Raw genomic sequence first — 27,244 nt, forward strand, 5'->3', positions numbered from 1 at the left:
TCTTCCCAGGCATGGGGTTCTCAAGCAATTTTTCCAGGGGTAGAAGAAGCAGGCTCGGTTCTCACCAAAAAAAGTAAGAATAGTAGCTGTACATTTTTGCCCCGTATCTCAGGTTCTACAAATGCTAAATGCTCTTTTAAAAAAAAAAATGAAGGCTAGAGAATGGGAGATTATGGTTCATCTGTGGGAGGAACATTCCCCCACTCTGCATAAATGCTCATGTTCCTAGGGGACTGCAGTTCTGCAAAGGCATCCATGGATATCGAAGAGAGAATGCTCAACACCCTTATCAAATTACCATGCCCAGGGTTCTTTGGGGAAAGTCATTAGTGGGTAAAAAAAGTAAAGGGACCCCTGACCATTAGGTCCAGTCGTGGCCGACTCTGGGGTTGCGGCACTCATCTCGCTTTATTGGCTGAGGGAGCCGGCGCATTAGTGGGTAAGTGGGTACAAAAAACATCATATAGATGTAGCAGAAAGGGCCACCTTTTTCTTTAAAATGATGCACAAGACCAACTCCACGTGGATTTCCCACCTTGCCAAACAATCTGTTTCTACTCCGCAACCCTGTCCCCAATCCGCCATTCATTTGGGAGGACGTGGCTGCTGCAAACTGACAAATTCAGCATATGGGGAATAGAAAAACCCAGCCTGAATCTGTAAGGAAAAGAGCTGTGCAGGAATGGGAAAATGCCCAAAAGTGAAACCCAGGCCAGCAAGAGCCAAAACGTGCAACGGGTGCACAACTTGGGTGCTTTACCGGGATGATGCACCCTTAGAGAAAAATGGCGCCTCAAATATATCTTTGCTTGTTCTCATTCGCCCACTCTGTAACTCAAGTGCACACCGTCCCTGACTGGCTTCTTCTTCCAACCCATTCAGTTCTGGACTCTTTGCTTGTTTTGCTATTCATTGCAACCTACAGGCCTTCCGATCCTGTTCGTTCCCCCTTCATTTTAGACACCAGCCTTTTCTGAGCAGCAGGAATACTGTACTCCTTGAAGAGGTTGTCTTGCCAGGGAAGGAAGGGGGGAGTAGAAAACATCATTCATAGGCTGCCGCAGCAAAAGTGCTTTCCCTTTTTGTTCCCGATGTGCTCAGCCAAAGAGTGGGGATGGAGCTATAGTCCTTCGGTTGTTGTTGGACCACAGCCCCAGCCCCCCAATTTAGATAAACAATTAAAGACGATTCTGACATCCTGTTAGATGGAGTAGGATCTGGAAATGTAATTTTTTTTAAAAGGGTGTTTGTTAAGGGAAGGGGAGAAGAGCTATATTCAACACCCGTGAGCAGTCAAAATGCTTTGGTAGCGACAGAATTTCCCCATGGGCTAAGAGCGCTACTGAGAACCAGCCCGAGCGAAACGAGATGCGTGGGTTTAGCAAATGCAAAAGTCTTTCGCTTTTGCTTTCCAAAAAGGCAATCAGAAATATTTAAAGTGTCCTGTCATCCACCCACCCTTCCTCCAATGGATTTCCTAACTGCATAGTGAGCCCTTATCTCTAGGCTGAAGGAAGGGGAGACCCAGAGACAAGAGATTTTGAGGTGGAGAAAGCCCAGAGAGAGAGAGAGAGCCTTAAGCCAAGCGTGAGAGAGCCGTGATGCTATAATCGTTTAGATCTTTCCAAACGAGAGCAGCTGTTTCCTCCCGCCAAAGGTCTCCCCCGCCCTCAACATTTCTTCTTGAGAACTTCTTGAAGGTGACGAGAAATCTCTACGGCAGAGTCCCAGGGGACGACCGTGGCCTGGTAAGTCCCAGGCTGGCTTTTCCCAGTCTCCTGGATGAGCTGGTGCATGGGGTAGCCTTTCCTAGGGAAGGCGACGTCGCTCGACTTCAGCGCGGTGGAAGGGCAGAAGTCATTGGCTCCGTCCCCGACGTAGAAGACGCGGTCGAACCTGGCCCCTTCCTGCGCCCTCTCTGCCAGGTACTCTGTCAGGATCTTGTGCTTACACATGTTGGCCGGGCAACGCTTGCAGTTGTGCGAGTGGTAAGGCCCCAAGGTGAAGTAGCCTCTCTTGTCAAAGCTCGAGGGGTTGCTGAAGATCTTACGAAAGAGGGGGTAGGCCCCGGCCGCCTTCAAGGCGCACTCGATGCCAAACATGTTGGCGTCGGAGATGAGGATGATCTCGAAGTGCTCCTGCTGCTTGGAGAGGAGCTGGAAGAGGTCGGGCATGCCGGGGGAGAGCGGGATCCTTTCGTAGGCCGCTTTGAAGTCGGCCATCTTGACCCCCTGGTCGCACATGTACTGCAGGACCCGCTGCATGTACTCGTTGTAGAAACCCTCACGGTACGTGCTGCGGATCGACTCCGGGAGCTGCTTCCCCGGAGCGGCCTGGAGGATGGACTCGTCGCTGTTTTCGTTCACGATGGTCTCGTCGAAGTCGAAGATGAGGAGGTATTTCTGGCCCTGCGTTACGGCCATAGCCCTATCCTGCAGCAAGAACAGAGGCGAGATCCATTAAGCGGAGTCCTGTTTGGGTGTGGCTTTCATTCGTTACTGCAAACGGACACAGAAGTACGTTCAAAGCACCTCCATGAAAGGAGAATCCACCACCTGAGGGGGTGTGTTCCACTCAATGTTAGAAACTCAGATATGTAATCTAGGTGCCAAATGGCTCCTTAAACCAAGGTTGCAGTCGCCAAAACAGAAAGTCCGGTTGCCATTTTGGGGCAATATGGCTCTAAAGTCTTTATTTTTCAAAGGATGGGCTGACTGTGACTAATTCTCAGTTAAACCTCTGGCTAATTCAGATGACAACCTCGAGCTAGGTTAAGAACTTGGAGAACTTACAAGCAGTCTAAAACATAGATTGACCTATTTTCCTTAATGGCGACTGCTCTTGCTCAGGCTGCACAGAAAAAGCATTTTGGTTCCTGAAATTCATTCTGATTGTGCGATATAACTGATCGCATTCTATGGGATGGGGTATTAAGTGTGTGAAAACAGTCTGGAACCAATGATCCCCAGAGGGTGGAGATGTCAGATGCTATCCTGGTGCAAAATGTGCCTGGCTCCTAGCTAATTTCGAACACTGGTTCCACTGAGTCTTAAGTACCCAGCGGCAACCCTAGCCATGGGCAGGGTTTTTAAAATTGACCCCCTGCCTTATACATTCAATGTCTCTGACTACCAGCTCGCCTTTCATTTCCCAATGGAAACTCCGGTATGGAAAAAGCCTAAAAATTTGAGTGGGGAAGAACACGGAGCCCACAGGCCTGCCGAGTCAGCTACAGCCCGGTTGCCTCTTGGAGCATATCTTCCCAGCCATAATCTTTTCCCTCATGTTATCTTCAACTCTGACCGTTAAGAGGCTTAGCCTGCAAGTAAAGGGGATCAGAGGTTTGCGTCCATCTTAATCCAGGCCGTGCTCCTTAGCGAGCAAGACGATTACTTGCCCTTGAAACCTGCATGCCAGTGCCCCAAAAGGACAACTGATGTGAGGCTGGGAAACTGGAGAATGAATACACTTGAGGCGGGTGGAAAGATGGCTTTAATTTTGTGGGGATCTTCGTGTTGGGTGAGGATCTGTGTAAGTCAGCTCGATACTGGATTTCCTAGAATTCAGCAGGAGTTATCACCATCTGGATTTTCACTGAGTTTTTAGAATTCATAAATTCTAAATAAATGATGATGGTAGGTTTTTAGTCCCCACAGAGCTTTGAAACCCCACAGAGCAAATCTTTTCTGGTGTCAAGGTGGTGAAGCCTCTGAGCCCCACCTGACTGACTGCCCCCCTCCCACACCATCTCTCCAGCCTCGTTTCGCTTCTCCTACCTCATCGACTTACCTGCGCGCTTTGCTCTGCCATCGCACTACCTTATATAGATCCTGCCCGCCAATCAGAAATGAGGAATGCCAGCCAATGAAGAGACGGAGGCGTGGCCTAGAGGTTGCGGGCGGTAGAGGCAAAGTGGTTAAGCTAACAGACAGAGGCATCTTCAGCCAGAGTCGGACCAAGGCGTTTTCGCCGCTGAAGTCCAAGCTACCCCCCCTCCACACACACAAACATACACACACCTCCAGAGGCCCTGCTGCTACCAGGGCCAACCTTGAAGAAAGGAGCCCGCTTCGCCCTGCCTTCCAGTGACGGAGGCACAGGTTGGCTTGTGGCCCTCCGTGCAATGGCAACATCCAGGCTTTTGAGATCCTGATTCCCTGCAGCAGGAACAGCCCATTTCCGGAGATTCGTGCTCACCTTAAGAAAGCATTGCAGCCCGACACTTTCGAAGCACCTTCTCATCTTCAGTTCCTTAGTAGCCAACACGCTGCATCAACCGGGGTTATCTCTCTCTCTGCCTCTCTCTCCTTTCTCTCCACAGAAAGGTCTCTTTGCTGCCAGAGAAACCACACACTGCCATTTTTGCGAGGGCCCATGCCTGTCCCGTTATTTCTCGCGAATAAGCTCCAGTTATTTCTTTAAAAGACAGCCTTGCTTTCGACATCTCTGTTTCAGTCCAATCAATCAATAAGGCTCCATGCACATCACACATGGCTTCCTTGGAATAATTCTGGGAACTGTAGTTTCCCCCCAGATACAGCACCTTTAACAAACTGCGGTTCCCAGGATTCTTGGTAGGGGAGTCATGTGCCTTCAATCTACGGCATGTACGTGCCATAAATCTGGTGCAAATTGAAGCGCATGGGAGCTCAGGATGCAGAGAAGGTCTGGCTTCTCCATCACTGACAGATCCTGGAGAAAGTCTGCCTTCTGTGGATCTCTTTAGAAAAGCCTGGCAAAGCCATTTTAGAAGAGAGGAAGTGACTTCTTTCAAGGTAAGGAAGTAGTGGCCCACACTCAACTCTTTCTCCCACAATGCAAAACACTTCCCACTCCATACTGGTTCCTGGTAGCCAGCAGAGACTACTGCAAGGGCATGTTTTATTTTTATTTTGCAGTCCCAGGACCGCACTTCCGTTGGGGGTGGGCTACCTTTGGGATACGGGGTGAAGCAATCGATGAAGTTGCTAGCTGTCTGTACTAGGATACATTAAAAACATGCAGAAGCCAGACGGGTTTCTACACCCACCCAACCCTCTTACAGTGGTACCTCAGGTTAAGAACTTAATTCGTTCTGGACGTCCATTCTTAACCTGAAACTGTTCTTAGCCTGAGGTACCACTTTAGCTAATGGGGCCTCCCGCTGCTGCCACGCAATTTCTGTTCTCATCCTGAGGTAAGGTTCTTAACCGGAGGTACTATTTCTGGGTTAGTGGAGTCTGTAACCTGAAGCGTCTGTAACCCGAGGTACCACTGTACTGGCTTTGGCAATACAAATCAACAATATTCATATTCAAAATAATAGTCATTCACACCTCTCTACACCCGTCAATCACGGTATCATCATAGGATACATCCCGGCTAGGCAATGGCACTCAGGGAGGACATGGAATAAGGCCTAGAATCATAGAATTGTCGAGTTGGAAGGGACCACCAGTGGTCATCTAGTCCAACCCCTGCAATTCAGGAATCCCAGCTAAATCATCCATGACAGATGGCCATCCAACCTCTGCTTAAGAAACCTCCGCTGCCGAGCAGCTCTTACCGTCAGGAAGTTCTTCCCGAGGTTCAGTCGGAAATCAGAATCTCCTTTCTTGCACATTGAAGGCATTGGGTTCGAGTCCTACCCTCCAGAGCAGCCTCCCATCCCATTGTAGCCTCACATAATATATTGCCTCACAATCACATCGAGCAGCTGAGATTCTATATAAACCTGCATGGGCTGCTGGTTTGTTTCAGCCATGAACTCTTTCTTAAGAGATGGGCACAATTGGCAGAAGAGAAAAGCGTCATCTTCTTTCGCTCCGCTGCCACCATGTGGCCAGAAAAGGTAAAAGAGCGAAATTCTAAGAAAATGCTTGATAACTCGTGGAATGTAACCGGCGGTTTGATCCACTGAGAGCACTCAAGCATACTTATAAAAATAGCAGGGAGGCAGATGTACAGAACAACAGTTTTAATGCTGGTTATTGTCAGTCTGTCCCCTGCAAAGCTGCCTGCCTGTTTTCATTGTGTTCTTTTTTTAAAAAAGCCCTACACGACCATTTATTCATTTAAACATTCTTTTTTTAAAAGAAAACAAACAAGGAAAGTAAATTTTAAGTGTCATAAAATTGCTCTGGGATGGTGAGTGGGTTCGTGATGTCACATGGACCAGCCAATCAGTGCTGCCCACAGCCAAATTCTGCTACAAAGTGGCAGGGCTGGTTTCCCTGGTACACAGATGGCAGCCCTTGCTCTTCGGAACTCCCTGCCACTTGATACCAGGCTCTATTAGACGCCTGCTGAAAAATGGCCTTTTCCGGTGGGCCTATGCAGAAATGGGATTCGGTTACATTTTAAACCGCTTTAAATGTTTGAAAGTTTTTAGGTGTTTCACTTTTTACAATAGGTCGTGTTTTCTCTTCACTGTATTTTTTTAAAATCACAGATGCTTTGGGGGCTCCTTGGAAAGGGCAGAATGCTAATTTAATAAACAATACTGAGGACGCCAGATTTGTGCAAGAAAAACTGAAGTGGATGATTATTTTTTTAATCCTCAAATTCATATGCTATTAACTCATCAAGCAGATTAACAGATATATTGTGCCCAATCTGTAGTCTGGAGCAGACCTGAAACTGACTCTGCTCTCATCTGAAATAAATAAATAGTAATAATATTTTGGGTGGCTCACAAAAGAATATTAAAAACATGATGAAACATCAAACATTAAAAACTTCTCTAAAGAGGGCTGCCTTCAGATGTCTTCTAAAAGTCATAGTTGTTTATTTCCTTGACATCTGATGGGAGTGCGTTCCACAGGGAGGGCGCCACTACTGAGAAGGCCCTCTGCCTGGTACCCTGTAACCTCAATTCTCGGTGTCTTGTTGCTATCAAAGGGTTAAAGGGTAGCAGAAACGCTCTAATCACTGAGCAGCTGGAGGTCATTAGGCTTCCAGGAACATGAGTTTGTATAAATAGTCTCCTGTGTGTTTGTTCTTCCCTTTTCTCCCCCTTTTTGGGCGTGTTTGCTGAGATGTGTGGTTCTTCGCCAGGGTTGTTTTTTGTTTTGTAAATAAACCTTATCTTTGAGTTACAAACCGCATGCTCCAAGACTCCTCTTTGAAAAGATACTGCCTCTCCTGCCCTTCTTCAACTGCTGTGCGAAATACTCTGCTGTAGTGGGACTTGTGACGATGGAAGCGCACTGGGCATTTACATTAAACTAATTAAAGTTTAATGGGACAGGTTATGGGTGTTTGTACGTCAAGAAGGAGCTAAGGAGTGCAGTTCAGAGTGATTTATGCAAGGACTGGAGCGAAGTCAGAAGCGGTTGCCGACAACGAAAGCTTTCAAAGCAGCTTGAGTCCTGCAATGTGCCTAGAAAAGTTTTAAACAGGCACTGCGCAGTTTGTACTCGCTGGAAGACGTCTTATTCTTCAAGGAGCCACCTCAGCAGCTGGGAGACGGTCTACAGGTGTGTGAGTATCGTTCCTAAGCCCCAGGGAGGATGGCAGAGTCCCAGGAAAGTTTTTCTGTCCCGTTTACGCGACTCAATGGGAAAAATTGGCAAGATTGGAAGGCTAGAGTGAGGGTTTGGTTGCAAGCAAAAGAGTTGTGGAGTTGTACTGAAGCACCGCCTTTACAGGCACCTGCAGACGCGTCTGCAGAAGACAAAGCAACAGCAGCAGCTTCACAGAAACGTGACAGGAAAGCCCAAGGTCTACTAGTTTTGGCAGTGGGACCAGAGCAAATGCCTTACGTTTCTGAGTTAAAGAACACGCATGAGGTCTGGACGGTTCTGCAGCGGCTAAATTCCAGAAACACTGCGGGGGCCAAGATCCATGCTACAAGATGTTTGTTTGATTTACGTCTCCAACCGGGAGCGTGTGTAAAAGAACATATTGCCAAAATGGTGTCTGCCTTTAATCAACTAAGACAGCTGGGCATTCCTTTCTCTATGGAGCAGCAGTCATACATATTGTTGTCTTCTCTTGATAAAAGCTATGAGACTCTAGCTCTAACTTTGGAAGCTATGCCTTCAACTGAATTAACCCTTGAATACATTTCATCTCGGCTTGCAGATGAACAGGATAAGAGGCAAAGAGAAAGAGGTTTGTCTTTAAAGGGGAGTTATGCTGTGCCTAAGAGTGTTGATGCTGAGTTTGAGCACACAGTAAATGCTTTTGCAGCTAGACACTGTCTTCACTGTGGTTCCCCTTCCCATCTAATTAGGAATTGTCCACGTGAACCTGGTCAAGACAGCACCAAGGCCGTTACCCCTAGTTACCAGACAAGGAGTTCCAGGGGACGTCGAAGAAGAGGAGGAGGTCATGGCTACTCCCACAGCACACAGCACATGGCTTCAGCAATGGCGTTGATGCAAGGGCGTGGCCAAGGCAGCAATCTATGCTGGTTGATCGACAGTGGTGCATCTCACCACCTGGTGGCGCCATCTAGTGTCCGTTTGCAGAATTGCAGACATTTGCAAACCCTTAAAGTTGTGACAATGGCAGATTCAACTAAACGTTCCTTAGAGACCGTAGGCACAGTGTTCTTGAAATGTTTGCAAACAGAAATTGATGCCTACGTGCTAAAGGGATTGAAGGGGTGTATTTTGTCTGTGTCAGAGCTTGATAGAAATGGGTTTAAAACTGTGTTTGAAAATGGGGTTTGCACTATTTCAAAGAATAACGTATCTCTTTTGCAGGTGGAATGCAGAGATGGGTTATATTATTTTGAGACAAGTCCAGATGAAGTTGAACAGGTTCATGCTGGTTGTGTGAACACGCCTACCCATAATTCTTGTGTCCATTTATGGCACCGCCGTCTGGGACATATTAATTTTCAGTATGTTAAAAGGCAACCTGAATTATCAGAAGGGTGCAAAATGAATAAATGTACTAAGTATTTGGATTGTACTGCATGCAAAAGGGCGAAGGTTCATAGATGCAGCTATCCCAGTTCAGATAGGAAATCTGACAAAGTATTCCAACTTGTGCATATGGACCTATGTGGCCCAATGCCTGTTGCTAGCATGGGAGGTTCGAGGTATGCACTGTGTCTCTCGGATGACAAAACAAAGGTTACATGGTTTTTTCCTCTCAAAACAAAAGCAGATACTGCAGAAACAGTTAAAAATTGGGTTCATGCAGTAGAACTTGAATTCGGTACTAGAGTACTTGCTTTTCAGACAGACAGAGGGTCAGAATTTACCGGGTCTGTGTTGCAGAATTTCTTTAAGAAAAAGGGAATTAAGCATCGTCTGTCTACACCTTATTCCCCCCAAGAAGGAGGCGTGGCCGAACGTAAAAACAGGGTTCTGCAAGAGTTGGCAAACTCTATGTTGTATGATGCTAAACTCCCTCAAAGTTACTGGGCGGAAGCCTGGCAGGTGGCTACTCATATTTTGAACCGAGTATATAATTCGGTGATTGGCACTACCCCTTATTTTGCTTTATATGGGAAGAAGCCCAAAATTAATTACTTTCGGGTGTTTGGGTGTCCAGCCTATGTACTTATCCCAAAAGCGTTAAGGAAAAAGGGAGGTCCAAGGGCTAGGAAACTCATCTTTTGTGGGTACGAACCACACGCCAAATCTTGGAGGTTCGTGAACCCAAATGGGGATACTACAAGAGTAGTCCTCAGTAGGAGCGCTGAATTTTGTGAGCAATCCGGATGGACTCACTTACATGCTAACCCTGACATTTTGAGAGATGATTTAGGCATTCATGCTGAGAATGAAAGTCCAGAGAGTAGTGAGCCAGAAGGGGATGGTGCACATGGTTCAGATGCAGATTCTGACCAGGCACAAGGTTCTTCTCCTAAGGTAGAAAAGCCAGAATCTAGGAGTGTTCCAACATCGCCAGTCAGTAGGCCTAGCAGACAGCAAAAGCGAAGCAGGTCACCTGCAACACCAAGCCCAAGGGAGGTATCTAAACGGAGGTCTTTATCCCTAGAGGCACATCCAGGTATAAAGTCTGAGACAGATTCTGACAGCCAACGGTCAGAGGGGGCACAAGAGGAACAATTGCGCAGGTCAAATCGTGCCACAAAGGGCAAGCCACCAGAGCGGTTTAAGGTGACAAGTGTATACATAAATATGGCACAGTGTGAGCCAGATAGCTATATGGAGGTACAACAGCTTCCAAGCTCAGAAGCCGTTAAGTGGCAGGAAGCAATGGAAAAAGAGATGGCTTCAATGAAGTCTCTCGGTGTGTTTACAAGTACAGAGCTTCCGAAAGGGCAACAAGCTGTAGGTTGTCGATGGGTATATCGTTTAAAGCCCACAACTACTGAGGAGTTGCAATATAAAGCCCGACTAGTTGCAAAAGGGTTTTCGCAGCGCAAAGGTGTTCACTATTCTCAAATCTATGCCCCTGCTTCAAGATCAGAGTCACTAAGAATGCTTTTAGCCTCTTCAGCTAAGAAGGGAAATAAGCTGTTTCATTTTGATGTCAATGTGGCTTATTTAAATGCAGACTTACAGGAGGAAGTCTATATGACACCACCACCGGGTTTTGAAGGAGATAAGCCAAACCAGGTCTGGCGCCTACACAAATCCATTTATGGGTTGAAACAGTCCACCCGTAATTGGAATTCCTGCTTAAACGATGCTCTAGAGAGCATGGGGTTCAGAAAGAGCGCAGCAGATGCGTGTCTTTATCTAAAAGGCTCGGGACGTGAACAAGAAGCAGTTTTGATATTTGTTGACGATTTATTATACAGTGGAAAGGATGATAAACTTGCACAACAATTCGCCACAAAGCTTGGAGAAAGGTTTCAGATAAAATCACTAGGCAATGTATCTGTTTATCTAGGAGTTAAAATTCAGCAAGATGAAAATGGGAACTATTGGCTCAGCCAAGAAGCTAAGATCCAGCAGTTGCTGGAAAGGTTTAAAATGGACAACTGTGCTGGTGTTAAAACCCCAATGGAATTAAGTTACATAAAGGATGCTCAAGCCGAGCAACAGACAGAGTTCAGTAATCCCGGGGTTTACCAGTCAGCGATAGGCAGTCTACTCCACATTGCACAGTGGACTCGGCCCGATATAACATATGCTGTCAACATGCTGTGTAGACAAGCTGAAAAACCATCAATGCATGCTTGGCAAGGAGTAAAAAGAGTTTTAAGGTATCTCCAAACTACCAAAAGGTTTCGCTTAAAACTATCAGCAGAGGGCAGCACACAACTTGAATGTTGGGCCGACAGTAGTTGGGCAGATGCTGGACCAGATAGAAAATCAGTGTCAGGAATGGCGATAAAATTTGGAAATGCACTAATTGGTTGGAGATCAAGAAAGCAATCACTTATAGCTTTAAGTTCAACTGAATCTGAGTTTAATGCATTATCAGATATATGTAGAGAACTGGAATTTTATAAGCAACTGGTACAAGAATTGTTTGGAGAATGTTCCCTACCTATCAGAGTGTGGGAAGACAATCAACCTTGTATTAAACTAGCTAAATCAGGTCAATTCAAGGCACACACAAAACACTTGGATATCCGTTATCAAAATGTATGCCAAAGTGTAAAACAAGGTTTAATTGAACTAAAGTATTGTCCAAGCCAAGAAAATCTCGCAGACGGTTTTACGAAAGCTTTGGGTCCGCAATCTCATAAATGTTTCTGTTCAGGTTTAAATTTGAATTAAGGTTGGTGCAGCTCAGTGTTACGAGCGAGAGGGGGTGTTGCTATCAAAGGGTTAAAGGGTAGCAGAAACGCTCTAATCACTGAGCAGCTGGAGGTCATTAGGCTTCCAGGAACATGAGTTTGTATAAATAGTCTCCTGTGTGTTTGTTCTTCCCTTTTCTCCCCCTTTTTGGGCGTGTTTGCTGAGATGTGTGGTTCTTCGCCAGGGTTGTTTTTTGTTTTGTAAATAAACCTTATCTTTGAGTTACAAACCGCATGCTCCAAGACTCCTCTTTGAAAAGATACTGCCTCTCCTGCCCTTCTTCAACTGCTGTGCGAAATACTCTGCTGTAGTGGGACTTGTGACGATGGAAGCGCACTGGGCATTTACATTAAACTAATTAAAGTTTAATGGGACATGTCTGAGGGACACTGAGGTCCTCAGAGCTGGACCTCGGTGTCCTGGCTGAACGATGGGGGAGGAGACGCTCCTTCAGGTAAAGACTTGCAACAAGTAGTCCGGAGAGGTTAAAGGCTTTGCTGGTCACTGCAATGTAAACTTATGCTCCCGCACAGTCTAAGAAGCAATGCCTGTTTGAAGTGAGGAGGGCTGAATTCTATGAATGAATGAATGAATGAATGAATGAATGAATGAATGAATGGGATCCATTTGTCCCCAGTCCCCTGCTTTTCTGCCACATCCCTCAAAGCTACGGTTCAAAACCCCAAACACACAGAAGTCTCTAAAAAATCGCTAGCTTAAATCCCACTGCAGGGACACACAGACTGTGAATCTTTGCTCCAGCAGATGGCAAAGTCCTAGCACTGCACTGGGCCGGAGAGCACTTTCCTTTTCACAGGATGTTCCCTGTCCTAGGCTGCCCCCGGCTTGGCAAGCGCGGTGCGGAACATGTGGGATGTGCCGAGTCAGCAGTGCCACATGCTACCAATTAAGCACAGCGAGACGTGGCACCTCTCGATGGTTCATGATTTGTGTTTTGTTTTTAAAATTTATTTTGGGGGACAACCTAAGCTGGTCAGATTCTTGGGACTGGGCTATGCCACAGGCAGGCAGCCGTCTGTGTGCAGATCCATTTATACCTTGCTGCAACAGAAGGCAGAATTCAGAGAACTAGCAAATGGCCCGATGCGGGACATCTTTGGGTGTGGGTGCCCATATTGCACAGCCCCATAGGATGCCAGTAAGGCAGGTATGCCCAAAAGTACATTTTGGGGACCCAATCCGTGGCAGTATATGTCCTGGGGTAAAATTGTTAAAATGCTCAACCACTTCAATCCTTAAAAAAGCTCAAGAACTTTGGGGTAAACTTCAATCCTAAAAGGGATGCGGGTGGCGCTGTGGTCTAAACCACTGAGCCTCTTGGGCTTGCTGATCAGAAGGTTAGCGGTTTGAATCCCTGTGACGGGGTGAGCTCCTGTTGCTTGGTCCCAGCTCATGCCAACCTAGCAGTTTGAAAGCACACCAGTGCAAGTAGATAAATAGGTACCGCTCTAGCGGGAAGGTAAACGGCGTTTCCGTGTGCTGCTCTGATTCGCCAAAAGCGGCTTTGTCATGCTGGTCACATGACCTGCAAGCTGTCTGCGGACAAATGCCTGCTCCCTCAGCCTATAGAGCAAGATGAGCGTGCAACCCCAGAGTCGTCGGCGACTGGACCTAACGGTCAGGGATACCTTTACTGAGCTAGATGACAGTATATGTCCTGGGGCAAAATTGAAAAAAAACCCAACAACTTTAGTCGGCCCTCACTTAATCAAATCTGGCCCTCTTTGAAAAAAGTTTGGGCACCCCTGCAGTAAGGGAAGGTGGACCAGTGTTAATGCTGTTCTCGCCTACCTCCAAGTGCCGTGCTTCTGAATAGCAGTCATTTGCTTATACAGTGGTACCTTGGGTTACATATGCTTCAGGTTACAGACTCTGCTAACCCAGAAATAGTGCTTCAGGTTAAGAACTTTGCTTCAGGATAAGAACAGAAATCGGGCTCCGGCGGCGCAGCAGCAGCAGGAGGCCTCATTAGCTAAAGTGGTGCTTCAGATTAAGAACAGTTTCAGGTTAAGAACGGACTTCCGGAACGAATTAAGTACTTAACCCGAGGTACCACTGTATGAAATAAAAATTTAAAGGGGTGCATTTGAGCATAACATTGCAAGATTATCCAACCCGACCCAAAGCCCTGTTGGTTAAAGCGTGGTGCTGGTAACACCAAGGCTGCAGGTCCGATTCCCATATGGAAGAGCTGCATATTCCTGCATTGCACAGAGTTGGACTCGATGATCCTCAGGTCTCTACAATTCTATGATTCTATAATAGGCTTCCTCAACCTCGGCCCTCCAGATGTCCTGAGACTACAATTCCCATCATCCCTGACCACTGGTCTAGGTAGCTAGCGATCATGGGAGTTGTAGGCCAAAAACATCTAGAGGGTTGAGGTTGAGGAAGCCTGTTCTATAACATTCCTCATGGACTGCACTGGGGCACTTCTGTGGAGGAATGAGTAGGACAAGCAGGATCTACTAGCAGATTTCTGCGCAGTTTGCAGTTGATTGATGGGGATTTCTGACTCCCTGTTGTTCAGCCATAGCTATGATAACATTACTCTTCCCCCCTCCATCAAATGATCGTAATGGGGGCGTGGGAGCGGAGGCAGCTGACGGTTTCTAGGAACAGATTTGGGTAAACTCAGGTCAGTTGCCACACTCAAAACAAATCCCTGTGTTCAGCAGATGCTCAGAAGCACTATTCTTTCATTCTAAAAGTGTACACCTTTTGCAAGTGGGTGGATCTCTGGGTTCTAGTCACACCCAAAGTACAGTGGTACCTCGGGTTAAGAACTTAATTAGTTCCAGAGGTCCTTTCTTAACCTGAAACTGTTCTTAACCTGAGGTATCACTTTAGCTAATGGGGCCTCCCGCTGCTGCCACGCCGTTGCTGCGCAATTTCTGTTCTCATTCTGAAGCAAAGTTCTTAACCTGAGGTAATGTTTCTGGGTTAGCGGAGTCTGTAACCTGAAGCGTCTGTAACCGAAGGTACCACTGTAGATCCCGCAAGCTACTGTGCCTGGGAAATTAAAGCCATTAAATTTAAGTCACGGTACGATCCGCATGTCAAAAGTGTAAGTAGATAAATAGGTACCGCTCTGGTGGGAAGGTAAACGGCGTTTCCGTGTGCTGCTCTGGTTCACCAGAAGCGGCTTAGTCATGCTGGCCACATGACCCGGAAAATGTACGCCAGCTCCCTTGGCCAATAAAGCAAGATGAGCACCACAGCCCCAGAGTCGGTCATGACTGGACCTAATGGTCAGGGGTCCCTTTACCTTTACCTACGATCCACCTTGTCATTAAAGAAGCACCTACCCCATCCCTCTCCAAAAGGCTGAAAGGGCACACAACCACAAGCCTCCAATGAATGAGACAAGCGCAGGGGAAATCTCAGAAACCACCACTGCCCAGGAAATACAATCCTCTCCCTGACTAATAGAATAAAGGGGAGGCATGGGGGAAGAGAAGCAGGTGACTGAGAAGTAAAACAAAAACGGGGCTTCCCCTCAGATACCTGAACATTTTAGTTCCACTGCAGGCGAGGGTTGGGAATCCGCGACCAGAAAGAAGAGGAGTTTCAAGAGGACTGGAGGAAATTCAAGGACTATTTGAACAAATATTGTAATATAAAAAATTAGAAATTACTTGAAAGAAACAAATAGGCCTAGGACAAATTAAGTTATATTAATTAAATTAAATAAATAAATGGGATTCAGAATTTTAAGAAAAGTGAATAAGATGATTATAATTGGAAATTGTTTTAGTTTAATAATGATATTGGAAAGCTGTTACTTTTAAATTACAAGGAGACTCAGAAGGGAGGGATTTGAGGAAGTCAATTAAGATGTTTAAAAAGTTGGATTTGTGAAGAATTAAGTTTGTTATTATTGTCTATTTGTTTATTGTTCCCCTCCTTTCCCCCCTTTCCTTTTTTCCTTTTCTTCTTTTTTTCCCTTTTCTGTTTTTGTGTATCATTTTGCTTTGTGGTTTGTGTTATTACGGTGGAAAATTTAATAAAAAATTATTCAAAAATAAAAAATAAAAAATGAAGGCGAGGGTGGGACACAGCTTCTCACAGGCAAACCCAGCACCATCAAAGCTGCACCACCACTCTGACGCTCTGCCTGCTGCGACCTTTTCCCATTCCTGCACCCGCAAGGCTAGTCATACGACAAAAGAGGACCAGTCACGCCGCATCCTTGCTAAGGCAGGTCAGCTTGCTCCCTTTGCCTATTCCAGCAAGTCTGAATCTGGTTGGTCAAAGTAAAGAGATAAAGGAGCCCAGCAACTACAGGAATCCTCGTCCTGCAAATGATTAGAGAGCAGGGGCCTCTCTGTTTGGTTTGCAGATTTCTGGGGATGCAGATTTGAGACAGCTTCTAATTTCATGCCACTGCCCAATATTTCATTTCTAACTTGCACGCATTTCATTTTATGGATGTGCACCGGGCATTTGTGAAAGGCCTCATTTCACAATGCAACCAGGGTTGGAAACTCATACAGTGGTACCTTGGGTTAAGTACTTAATTCATTCCGGAGGTCTGTTCTTAACCTGAAACTGTTCTTAACCTGAAGCACCACTTTAGCTAATGGGGCCTGCCGCTGCGCCCCCGCTGCGCAGTTTCTGTTCTCATTCTGAAGCAAAGTTCTTAACCCGAGGTACTATTGCTGGGTTAGCGGAGTCTGTAACCTGAAGCATACGTAACCTGAGGTACCACTGTATTTGGCTAATTGTGAAGTGGCATCTTAAGCCTAAGTTACGGTCACTGCAACGGAATGTCTAGGTGCCTTTTTTGGGATCAGATTATTATTTATTTATTTATTTATTTAATTTAATTTATTTTCCGCTTTGTATTTTGAAGAAAAACACCTCACAGCGGTTTACAACACATTACAAACCAAATACAGGCAACTCCCCATTTGCACAGAGGTTGCATTCTGGGTCATTACGCTGTGTGGCCCCGGGGTTCTGCGTCAAAGCATTCTTGCGGCTCACTTGGTTTAAGAGGTTGTACCGCCCTGATCTACACCGGTTCACCACCCGGTGTAGTGAGGATTGCAACAAAAGTAGGCCAAGTGTATGGCACACTACGTTCCCTGCCAACACACCCAAAAGGGAAGTAAAATCAAACACCCTCCCAACTCTGCAGATGCAGGACGTTTGGGCAGAGGGTGTGTGATGCTCCCACGGTATTAGAGCAAAGGCTACGGTGGAGGCGGCACTTGAACATAGGTCTCCCATGACCTTGATCCAAAGCTGCAATTGCTCCGTCTTCTTTTGGACTTGCAAGGGTGAAATCTTAACTTTCCAGCCAGGGCAAAGGCACCTCAGGGACAGCCTCTTCCCTAAAGCAGCCTTCCTTCTTTGGGATTCCTCCACACGCCTCTGCACCGAGGTCTTATTGATTTGCAGAAGGAAAGGGCCATTCGGTGTGCAAATAACACAAGTGTGCCTCTCCTTGGGCAATGCCGCCAAAAGCACTCAGAACATTTCAAAATACCTTCCTCTCCAAAGAGGCATTTGCGGCCGCCCTACCTCTGTAGCTGGCGAAAGGCTGGAGAGGAATACAATGTTTGCGTCCCTGCTTAACCTCCCTGCTGAGAAACTCCAAGCGCAGCCTAAACATCGGAGAACTGTTCTCTGGAGCACAGCTGAGTCATGCTAATATTTGGCACATCCAGCAGCAGCAGCACTGGGGCTGGGGGAAGGGAGATAAGAGATCACAACAGAGTTTTCCAGAGAATGAATCAACGATTCCCTGGGCATGGGAAGGGAAGGAAAGGAAAGGAAAGGAAAGGAAAGGGGGGATATCTAAACACGAGCCAGGACAAATATTCTGTTCCAATTCTCAGCTAGCCTGGGGCAGCAATGGGGAACCTCTGCCCCTGCCCCCAACTCATACCCTTCAACATTAATCTGATGAAAATAGGGGTGCCCTATTCCTTATTTAGGGACGCGGGTGGCACTGTGGTCTAAACCACTGAGCCTAGGGCTTGCTGATCAGAAGGTCGGTGGTTCGAATCCCCGTGAAGGGGTGAGCTCCCGTTGCTCGGTCCCTGCTCCTGCCAACCTAGCAGTTCGAAAGCACATCAAAGTGCAAGTAGATAAATAGGTACCACTCTGGCGGGAAGGTAAACGGCGTTTCCGTGTGCTGCTCTGGTTTTGCCAGAAGCGGCTTAGTCATGCTGGCCACGTGACCTGGAAAAACTGTCTGCGGACAAACGTCGGCTCCCTCGGCCTGTAAAGCGAGATGAGCGCCGCAACCCCAGAAACGATTGCGACTGGACTTAACTGTCAGGGGTCCTTTACCTTTTTATTCCTTATTTATTAGCCCACCCATCTGACTGGGTTGCCTCAGCCACTCTGGTCGGCTTCCAACATATATACAAACATAATAAAACATTTAAAAACTCCCCCATGCAGGGCTGCCTTCAGATGTCTTCTAAAGGTTCTATAGTCACTTATCACCTTGGCTCGGGGGTGTGTGTGTGTTGCTTAACTCCATACCCTCCAATGAAAATAAGGACTTAACGTTCTACCATACCCTCCAGCAATTCCGCAATGTAAACAGGGACGTCCTAAGGAAAAGCGGGACATTCCGGGGTCAAGTCAACAACAACAACAATACAATTTTATTATTTATACCCTGCCCATCTGGCTAGGTTTCCCCAGCTACTCTGGGTGGCTTACAGAATATATATTCAGAATATTATCGGGACGGCTCCTGTAAATCCAGGACTGTCCCTGGAAAACAGGGACGCTTGGAGGGTCTGCCCTCCAGTTCCCATCAGCCCCAGCCAGCATGGTCAAGGGTTGGCAGCTCAACAACATCTCCATCCCTGTCCTTAGGGACTGCAGAGCCGGTAGAGGGAAGCAGGTGCTGGCCTTTGCCAATCAGAGCAGAGGTGGGGAACCCCAGGCCAAATGTGGGGCTCCCCCCAGGCTTCTGTGTGGCCCTCAGAACTCTCCCAAGGTCTCACCCCTCACCAGCCCTGCTCCCGAAGCCAAGCCCTTTTTTGTTTGCCTTGTGCGCGTCCTCGAAGGAGGATAATGATGACTCTGTCATGGGTGGAGGATAAAGAGGGCACGGCCAGGGTGTGGAAACCAGCCGCGACATACATGTACTTTTATTGGGCTGCCTATTTTTTCCAGCGGCCCAGCAGGGAATGCAGCCTGTGGTCAGAAAACAATGCTTCCCCACCCCTGGGTTAGAAAGAGCCAAGGCTGCTGGGTCACTTCCACCCAAGCAAAGCGTCCAGGGAGTTTAAGAGCAGCCTGGCTCCAACCAGGTGCTAACCGTCTGTTTTACAGCTCACACCTTTGCTCTTGACATTGTCAGACTGATCTCCCTCCACCTTTGGCCTCCACTTCTCCTCCTCCCTTTATTGCTCATCTTTTTAAGTTTGTAGATCTCAAGGCAGAAGCCTGCTTCTCACTTTATTATTATTATTGTGACTGATGTGAGCAGTGTGGCCTAGTGGTTGTACAGAGCTGGACCAGGATCTGGGGAAGAGCGATGAAGCTCAACTGGGTTGATTTTGGGGCCAGTCACTTACTTTCTGCCTAAATCTACCTCTCAGGGCTGTTGTTGTTGTTGTTGTGAGGACAAAATGGGAAGGAGGAGAAATACGCATGCCACCTCAAGCTCTTTGGAGGAGAGGCAAGATATAAATGCAATATATTAAGTAAACTTCGGGAAACAGTCGAAATAAATAAAAAATTGTCCAGTAGCACCTTAGAGACTAAGTAAGTTTGTTCTGGTAGCTGATACCCAGAACAAACTTAGTTGGTCTCTAAGGTGCTACTGGACAATTTTTAATTTATTTCGACTGCGTCAGACCAACACAGCTACCTACCTGAATTTGGGAAACAGTATTTGTCTGAAACGTGGAATATACATATTTTTATATATGAAATAAAGTAATCAATCATGGCTATATCAGGAACCTCTGTGCTCAGCTGCGAAATAAGACGAAAAGCAAATTTGGCAATCTTAGTGATTGTCTTCTCTCTTCCAAAAACTGGTCAGAGCTTAATAAGTCTTCCCTGTTTTCTTTCAAGCCATTCATGATGTGCGCACCCCCCTACCCCCCGCCGCATGACGATAGCTCTGCTACCAAAATATGTGAGCAGGAGAGTTGAAGTACTACAAGGATGGCTCAGTTAGGTCAGATAGGACCAGATAATCCACAGGGTCCCTTCCAACTCTATGACCTGCACAGAGACGAGACACAATGTTTATCCTCAGCAACTATTACTCGGTGACATGCCATCCCTGAACAAGGGGGTTTGTATGAATGGCTGTCCCCCAATATAAAAACATTCCCTCCGTGCAGAAAACGAGCATTTCAGGACTCCCAGACTTCCTCTCTGCCATGCTAGCTTCCTATGTGGAGGGAATACTTGTGTACGGTGGAGTATCCATCCAATTCGTGCCAGAAATGGTCAGAAAACTGCCCTTGGTGGTACCAGAGTGATGACACACCAAAAACTGGCCCGAGATCTAAATGTCTTTTCTTTCTGCACAGCCCCTCTCTGCGTATAAAGCAGCTTACAATCGTTGACCAACTTATCGTTCTCAACAACCCTGTGAGGTAGGACAAAAAAGGCAATCATTTCTGCACCGTGTCACCCGCAATCCTCAACCGGGGTTGCCACGTCCATCCAGTTCCAACAAAAAATTTCAGGCATTCCTCCATGTTAAGGAGAACTGCACTGAGCTTTGGAGAGGCTTTATTTTAAACGGAATGCCTTTAATTTAGAGGAGAGGCATTTGGGTAGATTCTAAATTTAGCCTTCTCTGTTTTTCTTTGAAGAAGCTGGTCTGTTCTAAAATCCCTTCTTTTCCACACTGACAGGATAAACATATCGCTTGCCTAATGGCATCTGGTTTGTAGGAGTCCCCCCAGAAAGGAAAAACACCTGACCAGGAGGTTTGGGGCGGGGGAATGGAAGAGAGAAGGCCAAGAAAGACAAACAAAAAAGGAAAATTAATAGGGAATGAAATAAAACTCTGTATGGAGAAACCTTTTATTTGTATTGGAAGGCTCTACATCCAGCAAATAAAACAGCATGCTTGTTTGGAGAGGATCTCCGGGATGCTATATTTGAAGGCGTCTAAACCACGATTTCCAAACATGCCCTACATTCGGAGTTACTCTCTCCTTGCAACAGAAGGCTCAGAATGTGGGTGTTGAGAACTTTGCATGGGGAGGAAGAAGGGAAGGGCAGGAAAATGGGGAAGGTAATTGGGCGAGAGGCTTAAGAGCAACTGACGAATGGGGAAGTCAAAGCCGGGATACCTGAAAGAGGAGTGCAATCGTTTATCGGTACGCAGGGGCAAGAGGTATGAGGAACACACCGCATTTTAGGGTGGCGTGGGTGCGTACATGCGGATAAACGTTTCAGCGAAGGGTTTGAGCAAAGCAGCTGTGTCCATGTGCATTCGGGAATGAGGAAGAGCCCTCAAGATAAGACAGGGACTTTTGCCAAGAGGTACAACTCTTTTGATGCAACAGCCTATAATCTCGCCTCCTTAACTCTGCTTGCAGTTACTTTGATTTTTGAGAACCCAAGTTTCTAAGCTTTCAAAATGGGAAGGATCTGAAGATGCAGAGGCAATGCTTGCTGATTTTTTTAAGGAGGGCAGGGGGGTGCTGAGCAGGGTTTCCAATAGCCTAGGTTTCAGTGCCTTGTATAACTTTAGGACTGGGGAACATCTGGCCCTCCAGATGTTGCCACACTGCAGCTTTAATCATCCCTGGCCATTACCTGGAGGGCCACAGGTTCCCCATATCGGCTTTAGATCCTGCCTCAAGAAAGAATAATGTAAACTAGAGTAAAAGGTAAAGGGAACCCTGACCATTAGGTCCAGTTGCGGACGACTCTGGGGATGCAGTGCTCATCTTGCTTTATTGGCCGAGGGAGCCGGCGTATAGCTTCCAGGTCATGTGGCCAGCATGACTAAGTTGCTTCTGGTGAACCAGAACAGCACACGGAAACACTGTTTACCTTCCCGCCGGAGTGGTACCTATTTATCTACTTGCACTTTGACGTGCTTTTGAACTGCTAGGTTCGCTGGAGCAGGGACCAAGCAACAGGAGCTCACCCCGTCGTGGGGATTCGAACCGCCGACCTTCTGATCGGCACCCACAGCACCACCGCGTCCAAGAAACTAGAGTACACAATTGCATAATTTGCATGAGGGGACCCTCACCATATAATGAGGGAAGAAGGCAGAGCACACACAATCCTGCTCATGGCACAAGGACCAAGCTGGAAATCTGCTTCTACTTGCAGTTACCACGAGACAAACATGACCTTGAAGATGTCCCCCTACCCCCTGGAATTGCTAAGGTTAGGCCTTGCATTTACAATTTCAGGGGCACGACAAAATTGCTCTCCAGTGCTGCTGGCCCTAAAAGAATCGGCGTGGCCCTGGGAAGGTATTGGGTTCAAGCCACTCCTCTCTTTGCCTCAGTTCTGCCTCTGTAGAATGGGAATAATAGTCCCGTGTATCACATTTCTGAGACAGGCAAGGCTTGTAACATACAGTCGTACCTTGGTTCTCAAATGCCTTGTGACTTGAACATTTTGGCTCTTGAACGCCGCAAACCCGGAAGCAAGTTTGCAAACTTTTTTTGGAAGCCGAACGTCCAACGCGGCTTCCAGTTGAGCGCAGGAAGCCACACCTTGGTTTTTGGAAGTCGAATGGACTTCCAGAATGGATTCCGTTCGAGAACCAAGGTATGGTTGTATTGTAAACTGCATGCAAGCCATCAGCCTTGCAGGAGCATTTTACCCAGCCTTGTACCAAGTTAGATCATTGTGTCCATCTAATGCACGACTTGCCTGCTCTGACTGCGAGGGATTCTCCAGTACAGTCGTACCTCGGGTTACAGACGCTTCAGGTTACAGACTCCGCTAACCCAGAAATAGTACCTCGGGTAAGAACTTTGCTTCAGGACGATAACAGAAATCGCATGGCAGCGGGAGGCCCCATTAGCTAAAGTGGTACCTCAGGTTAAGAACAGTTTCAGGTTATGAATGGACCTCCAGAATGAATTAAGTACCACTGTATTTCAGACACGAGTCACTCCTACCTGGAGATTGAAGCTGAAACTTTGGCCTACAGATGTTCAACCACTGAACTCAGTACAATCCATGCCTCAGTACAATCCATTGAGGGTACAATCCACCCTCAGCTGCCTGTCACATCAAAAGCATTCCTTAAAAGCATTCCGAGAGCCAGAACTCCCGCTCAGTATCTCAAAGACTCCTTCAAATCCCAGATCCATCCAAGTCCCTTGGATTAAGTATGAAGCTTCCTGGATCTGCTTGCCCTAGTACAGCCTGCGGACTGGCACTTCAAACTGGCACTGGCAGCAATGTTGTCTCCTTGGAACCCCTCAAACAACTTTCTACCCTGGCTCTCTTGGAGTAAAACCCCCAAAGCCTCTTTGCATCTTTGGAGCCCGCAAAGATCTCAGTGCCTAGATCAGAAGGTGCTATGACCACCACTCTATCTTCTGTGTATTTGTTGCAGTTACATCCTGTCTTTGTTCCTATAGGGGGAAAAATCAGCCTATGCCCAGGTTGGGTCCCCAGGCAGCCTTCCAACCAAACACAGACAAGCCAGATCTTTGGCAAGGCTGCTGTGTCATGAGCCTCCAGACGATGTCCTGGGGCGATAAGCAACTTCTGGCCTCCCATTCTAATGCTGGCAGTCGCAGGGACCCTTCCTGCCCTGGAATAAAATATCGGGGGGGGGGGGAGGTAAGCCCCTCCATCAATCACATGACGTGGTGCACAGACACAATTTTAATGGCAATGCCCATCAACTTGGGGCAGTGGTGGCAGCCCGCTCAAATATTTTAGGAGTTCGCTCCTATGCTGCCCCTATTAGGTAAGACAACTTGCCTAGTCCTTCCCCATCTCCACGATCCTGCATAATGCGCTCGCCCCACCCCAAATGGGACAGTGGAATCAAAGAGGCGGCAGCTTTCATGTACTCACAGAATGCAAAAGAAGAACAGCATTAAAAAATAAACACAGTGGTACCTTGGGTTACGTATGCTTCAGGTTACAGACTCCGCTAACCCAGAAATAGTACCTCAGGTTAAGAACTTTGCTTCAGGATGAGAACAGAAATCGTGCTCTGGCGGTGCGGCAGCAGCAGGAGGCCCCATTAGCTAAAGTGGTGCTTCAGGTTAAGAACAGTTTCAGGTTAAGAACAGACCTCTGGAACGAATTGAGTACTTAACCTGAGGTACCACTGTAAATCAAAAACCTACTACAAGGACAAGTCACTTCCTCCCCACCAAAACAAGTGGTGGGTGCATGGGTGGCAGGTGGTTTTTGGAACAGGACGGTGTAAAGGGAAGGCAACTTTTCTAGGCATACCTGTGCCCTTGCCTTGGGCACAATGCACACCTTTACATCCTTAAATGACCTCCCTGGATCATCACCACCTCTCTTCCCACAACCCTCCTTTCGTCTAACACTCCAGTAATCAGCATCTGGAGGGGGAAATTCTTCCTAAGTGCAATGGGCTGCTGTTTTATAAGGCAGAACAACATAAATGGACCACAGATCTTTAATGGCTATGGTTATATATAACCTCTCCTTCCTCTGATCCCATCAAAGAGCTGGGATCAACGCCCCCCCAATTAACTCTTCATCAGTTACTTATCCACATGACATCTCACAGCTACACTTATCATCTATAAGCCTACCCATCCCCAAACTTCTGCAAAACTGCTGCCCCCCTCGCCCCAAGTCTACTGCTTCCAAGATCTCCTCTGCCACTCAACGCTACTCGGATTCTGCCTCCCCATCAGCACCCTCCTGCCCCCCACCCCCAGGATCCCGGGCCCCATCCACTTTCTCTTGTGTCCCTTTTGCCCTTGGCCAGATCTCAGCTCAACTCTGCTCTCTCTTCCTCTCCCCGTCACCCCAAGTGCGGCAGACTCACGTGCGCTCTTGGACCGGATCCCAGCCGTCAAGCGGCAGCGGGGGAGCGGGAGATCCCTAGTTTCGCTTCACACTTCCAACTTTGCTCCCTGCATCGCTCTCCATGGGGGAAAAAAACAGCTTTCCCCTTCTCTCTCCCTGGCCAGCCTCCTTTTGAACGCCGAGGGCCGGCGGAGAGCTGATCCTTCCACCCCTCCCCTCTTATTTTTTTAAAGGAGGGTTGGGGTGGAGGGGTTGGGGGGAGAAAGCGGCCCCCGGGTTCCTCCTTTTGCTTCTCCCTCCCCCCTCCCCACCCGCACCAACCCAGCAGAGAATCCCGGGTCTCTGGAAAGAGACGGAAACTAAGCCCGGCGCTTGCTACATAGGACAACCGCAGTCCCCGCACGTCACAAGAGAGGCAGCCAATGGCAGCGGCTCCTGGGCAGAGATCAAAAGAGGAGACGCCGCAACGGAGAAAGTGCATCCCGGAGCAAGCGCGCCCTCCTGCAAGCCGAGGGGAGACACTTCGGCCAAGCAGGGGGTGGGGGTGGGGGATAATCCCCGTAAAGTTTGCGCCCTGGTCCCCGTTGCATGGGTGCAGCCAGGATTTATGTTGGCAAGGGGAGGAGATGGGTGCTGGCAGGACACCCACCTGTCACCATCCTCTATCCAGTGGTCCCAGTGGCGTAGCGTGGGTTGTCAGCACCCAGGGCAAGGCAAGTAATTTGTGCCCCCTAACCCGTGGATTTGCGCCCCCTAACCCCCAGATGTTGCGCCCGGTGCGGCCGGCCCCCCCTGCACCCCCCACGCTACGCCACTGAGTGGTCCCCAAACTTTTCTCAGCCCACTGCCCCTTTGGTTCCATAAACTCATCCCCTGTGGCCCACAGAAAGCATTCCGAACGGCAGTTTGCATGATCCACCGAGGAAGCCAATGCTAGCGCAATAAAACTCGAAACGGCAAGCATTCATACAAAATCCATTAAAAACTGCTTTGTTTAATTGATTCCACAAAAGTTGATCCACTGATGCCAGCTTTTCAAAGCTTGATAGTCATTTACACGACCCCCAGCGCCCGCCCCCCGGTGCCTAGTGCCTCCTAGGTAATCCACACACAAACACTCCCGAGACAAGCACTACTTTGGGAACTACTGGTCTAGCAGATTCAGAATGAAATGTCTCAACAACAGTTGTTTAAAATTCATTTCTTCTGACCCCAAGTGCTCGGAAAAATCTGTCAAAACCGTTCTACAATCTCTACTTTTAGCTAAGTATTTTTATGTATTTGCTTGATTTAAGTGTGGGGCAGCTGCCCCTCCCATGTGTTTTTTTTTGCTTTTTTGCAATCACGCTTTTTAACTTAAGCGCCACAACCGGTTCAAGAGGCCGAGGTGGCGCTTGGAGCCTAACCCCTGTCAAAGGAAAATGCCGGCAAACATGTTTTAAAGGGGGAAGAGGGAAGTAGAAGAAGACGACCTACCTGTACCTGTGCCATCCTGAGGGTGAAAGCCACATGCAATGGGTAGGACCAGAGTGTAAAAAGTGCTCTAATCGAGTCATCGTCACCTGCCCTGAGCCAGCCCTGTATTCTCAGCGGTAGCTGCACAAGGCGAAGCCACGCATTCCCAGCAGAAATCACCCCCAGGGCGAAGGAAGATGTTTCTGATAATTATCTCCTTCCGCATTATTAGGGCGCCGCCTCCCTATCTGGTCAGGTGAAATGCAAAACAACCTTTCCCCGCAGAACAACTGCTGGGATTCTGCCTCCGAACAAGGAAAAAGCCACAGCGTCCGGCTTTCCAAACAAGTTTCTAGAACTCAGGCTCACAACAGCACACTTGAAGGCGTGTGAAGACATAAGCCCTGCGGAATTGGAAGCTCAAGCGCCACACTGGTGCAGAACAAGGCTCTGGTGTCATGCACAGCCCCTGTCCCATTAGACAAAGCTAGAAAGTATTCAAAAATGGAAAAAAAATATTGCCCAGTAGGCAGCTAGAAAGTATTAAAAAATGAAAACTCTCTACCACTGCGGTACATGCAGTAGAATTACGTAATTGTGCACCCCTAGAAGACGCTGAAAAGGCAGAGAAAGAACATCAAGTCAAGCCTTATGCTGCAATGTGACCAACTCACCCACCGCAGCCCAACTCCTGCTATTCAGACCACAGTACAAAAACCACACGGTAAAAAACTTCCCTAGGTTTCTTCAGGTCACTGGCCTAAATCTGATATGGATTTGCTATGCTCCTTTTGTGATCAGAGGACATATCAAAACTACAAGACAGACATTGGTTTAAGAAACCACCTTCTCCTTCCAGAGAACCCTGAGAACTGCATTCCTAAGTTCACTCTTGAGTTGACATCCCTCCCCTCCCCAAATCATCCCCGCCCCCGTTCTCAGTCCATAAAATTTGCAGCGTCACCTGTTTCATAAATGCCAGAGGCGACCTGCAAAAGTGACAAAGGCAGCGTTTGCTAGAGGGTTGTGTGCAATGCTCGTCATACTCGAGAGAAGACCCACTGAAATGAATGGGCACAGCTAACTTCAGTACATCAACCTCAATTGGCCTGATCTGAGTCAGATCAGAAGTTGGATGCAGATCAGTGTTTTGGCAGAAGTCA

At 47.5% G+C, this 27,244-nt stretch overlaps 1 protein-coding gene and 1 long non-coding RNA gene across 7 annotated transcripts in view; both read right to left on the bottom strand.

The window, feature by feature from the left end:
* The window catches only part of LOC310830330, a 371,459-nt gene that overhangs the window by 13,919 nt on the left and 330,296 nt on the right, over positions 1 to 27,244 (bottom strand). The gene's annotated exons all lie outside the window — the stretch shown is intronic.
* PHOSPHO1 (phosphoethanolamine/phosphocholine phosphatase 1) lies at positions 143 to 26,244 on the bottom strand. Of its 6 annotated transcripts, XM_083709881.1 has the most exons (4): positions 24,646 to 25,000; positions 4,198 to 4,334; positions 3,790 to 3,885; positions 143 to 2,432 (listed from the first exon to the last, which is right to left on the bottom strand). In XM_083709881.1, exons 3-4 carry the CDS (start codon positions 3,808 to 3,810, stop codon positions 1,671 to 1,673), a joined length of 783 nt encoding a protein of 260 aa, XP_083566007.1. In that variant the 5' UTR covers positions 3,811 to 3,885; positions 4,198 to 4,334; positions 24,646 to 25,000; the 3' UTR covers positions 143 to 1,670. The 6 variants fall into 6 exon arrangements, with proteins under 6 accessions (XP_083566007.1, XP_083566004.1, XP_083566005.1 ...); XM_083709878.1 differs by lacking the exons at positions 3,790 to 3,885; positions 24,646 to 25,000 and adding an exon at positions 26,103 to 26,244; XM_083709879.1 differs by lacking the exons at positions 3,790 to 3,885; positions 24,646 to 25,000 and adding an exon at positions 26,103 to 26,214 and having other exon boundaries at positions 4,198 to 4,329.

Source organism: Podarcis gaigeae (genome assembly GCF_964106915.1).
Source record: "Podarcis gaigeae genome assembly, chromosome: 13".
NCBI lineage: Eukaryota > Metazoa > Chordata > Lepidosauria > Squamata > Lacertidae > Podarcis > Podarcis gaigeae.

What these genes read in the sequence shown, in the direction of transcription:
- PHOSPHO1 (XM_083709878.1), bottom strand. Translation starts at nt 4,242, where the DNA reads ATGAGAAGGTGCTTCGAAAGTGTCGGGCTGCAATGCTTTCTTAAG. An exon ending in GGCTGCAATGCTTTCTTAAG is followed by an intron (nt 2,433 to 4,197) that starts GTGAGCACGAAT and finishes TTCTTGCTGCAG; the next exon opens with GATAGGGCTATGGCCGTAAC.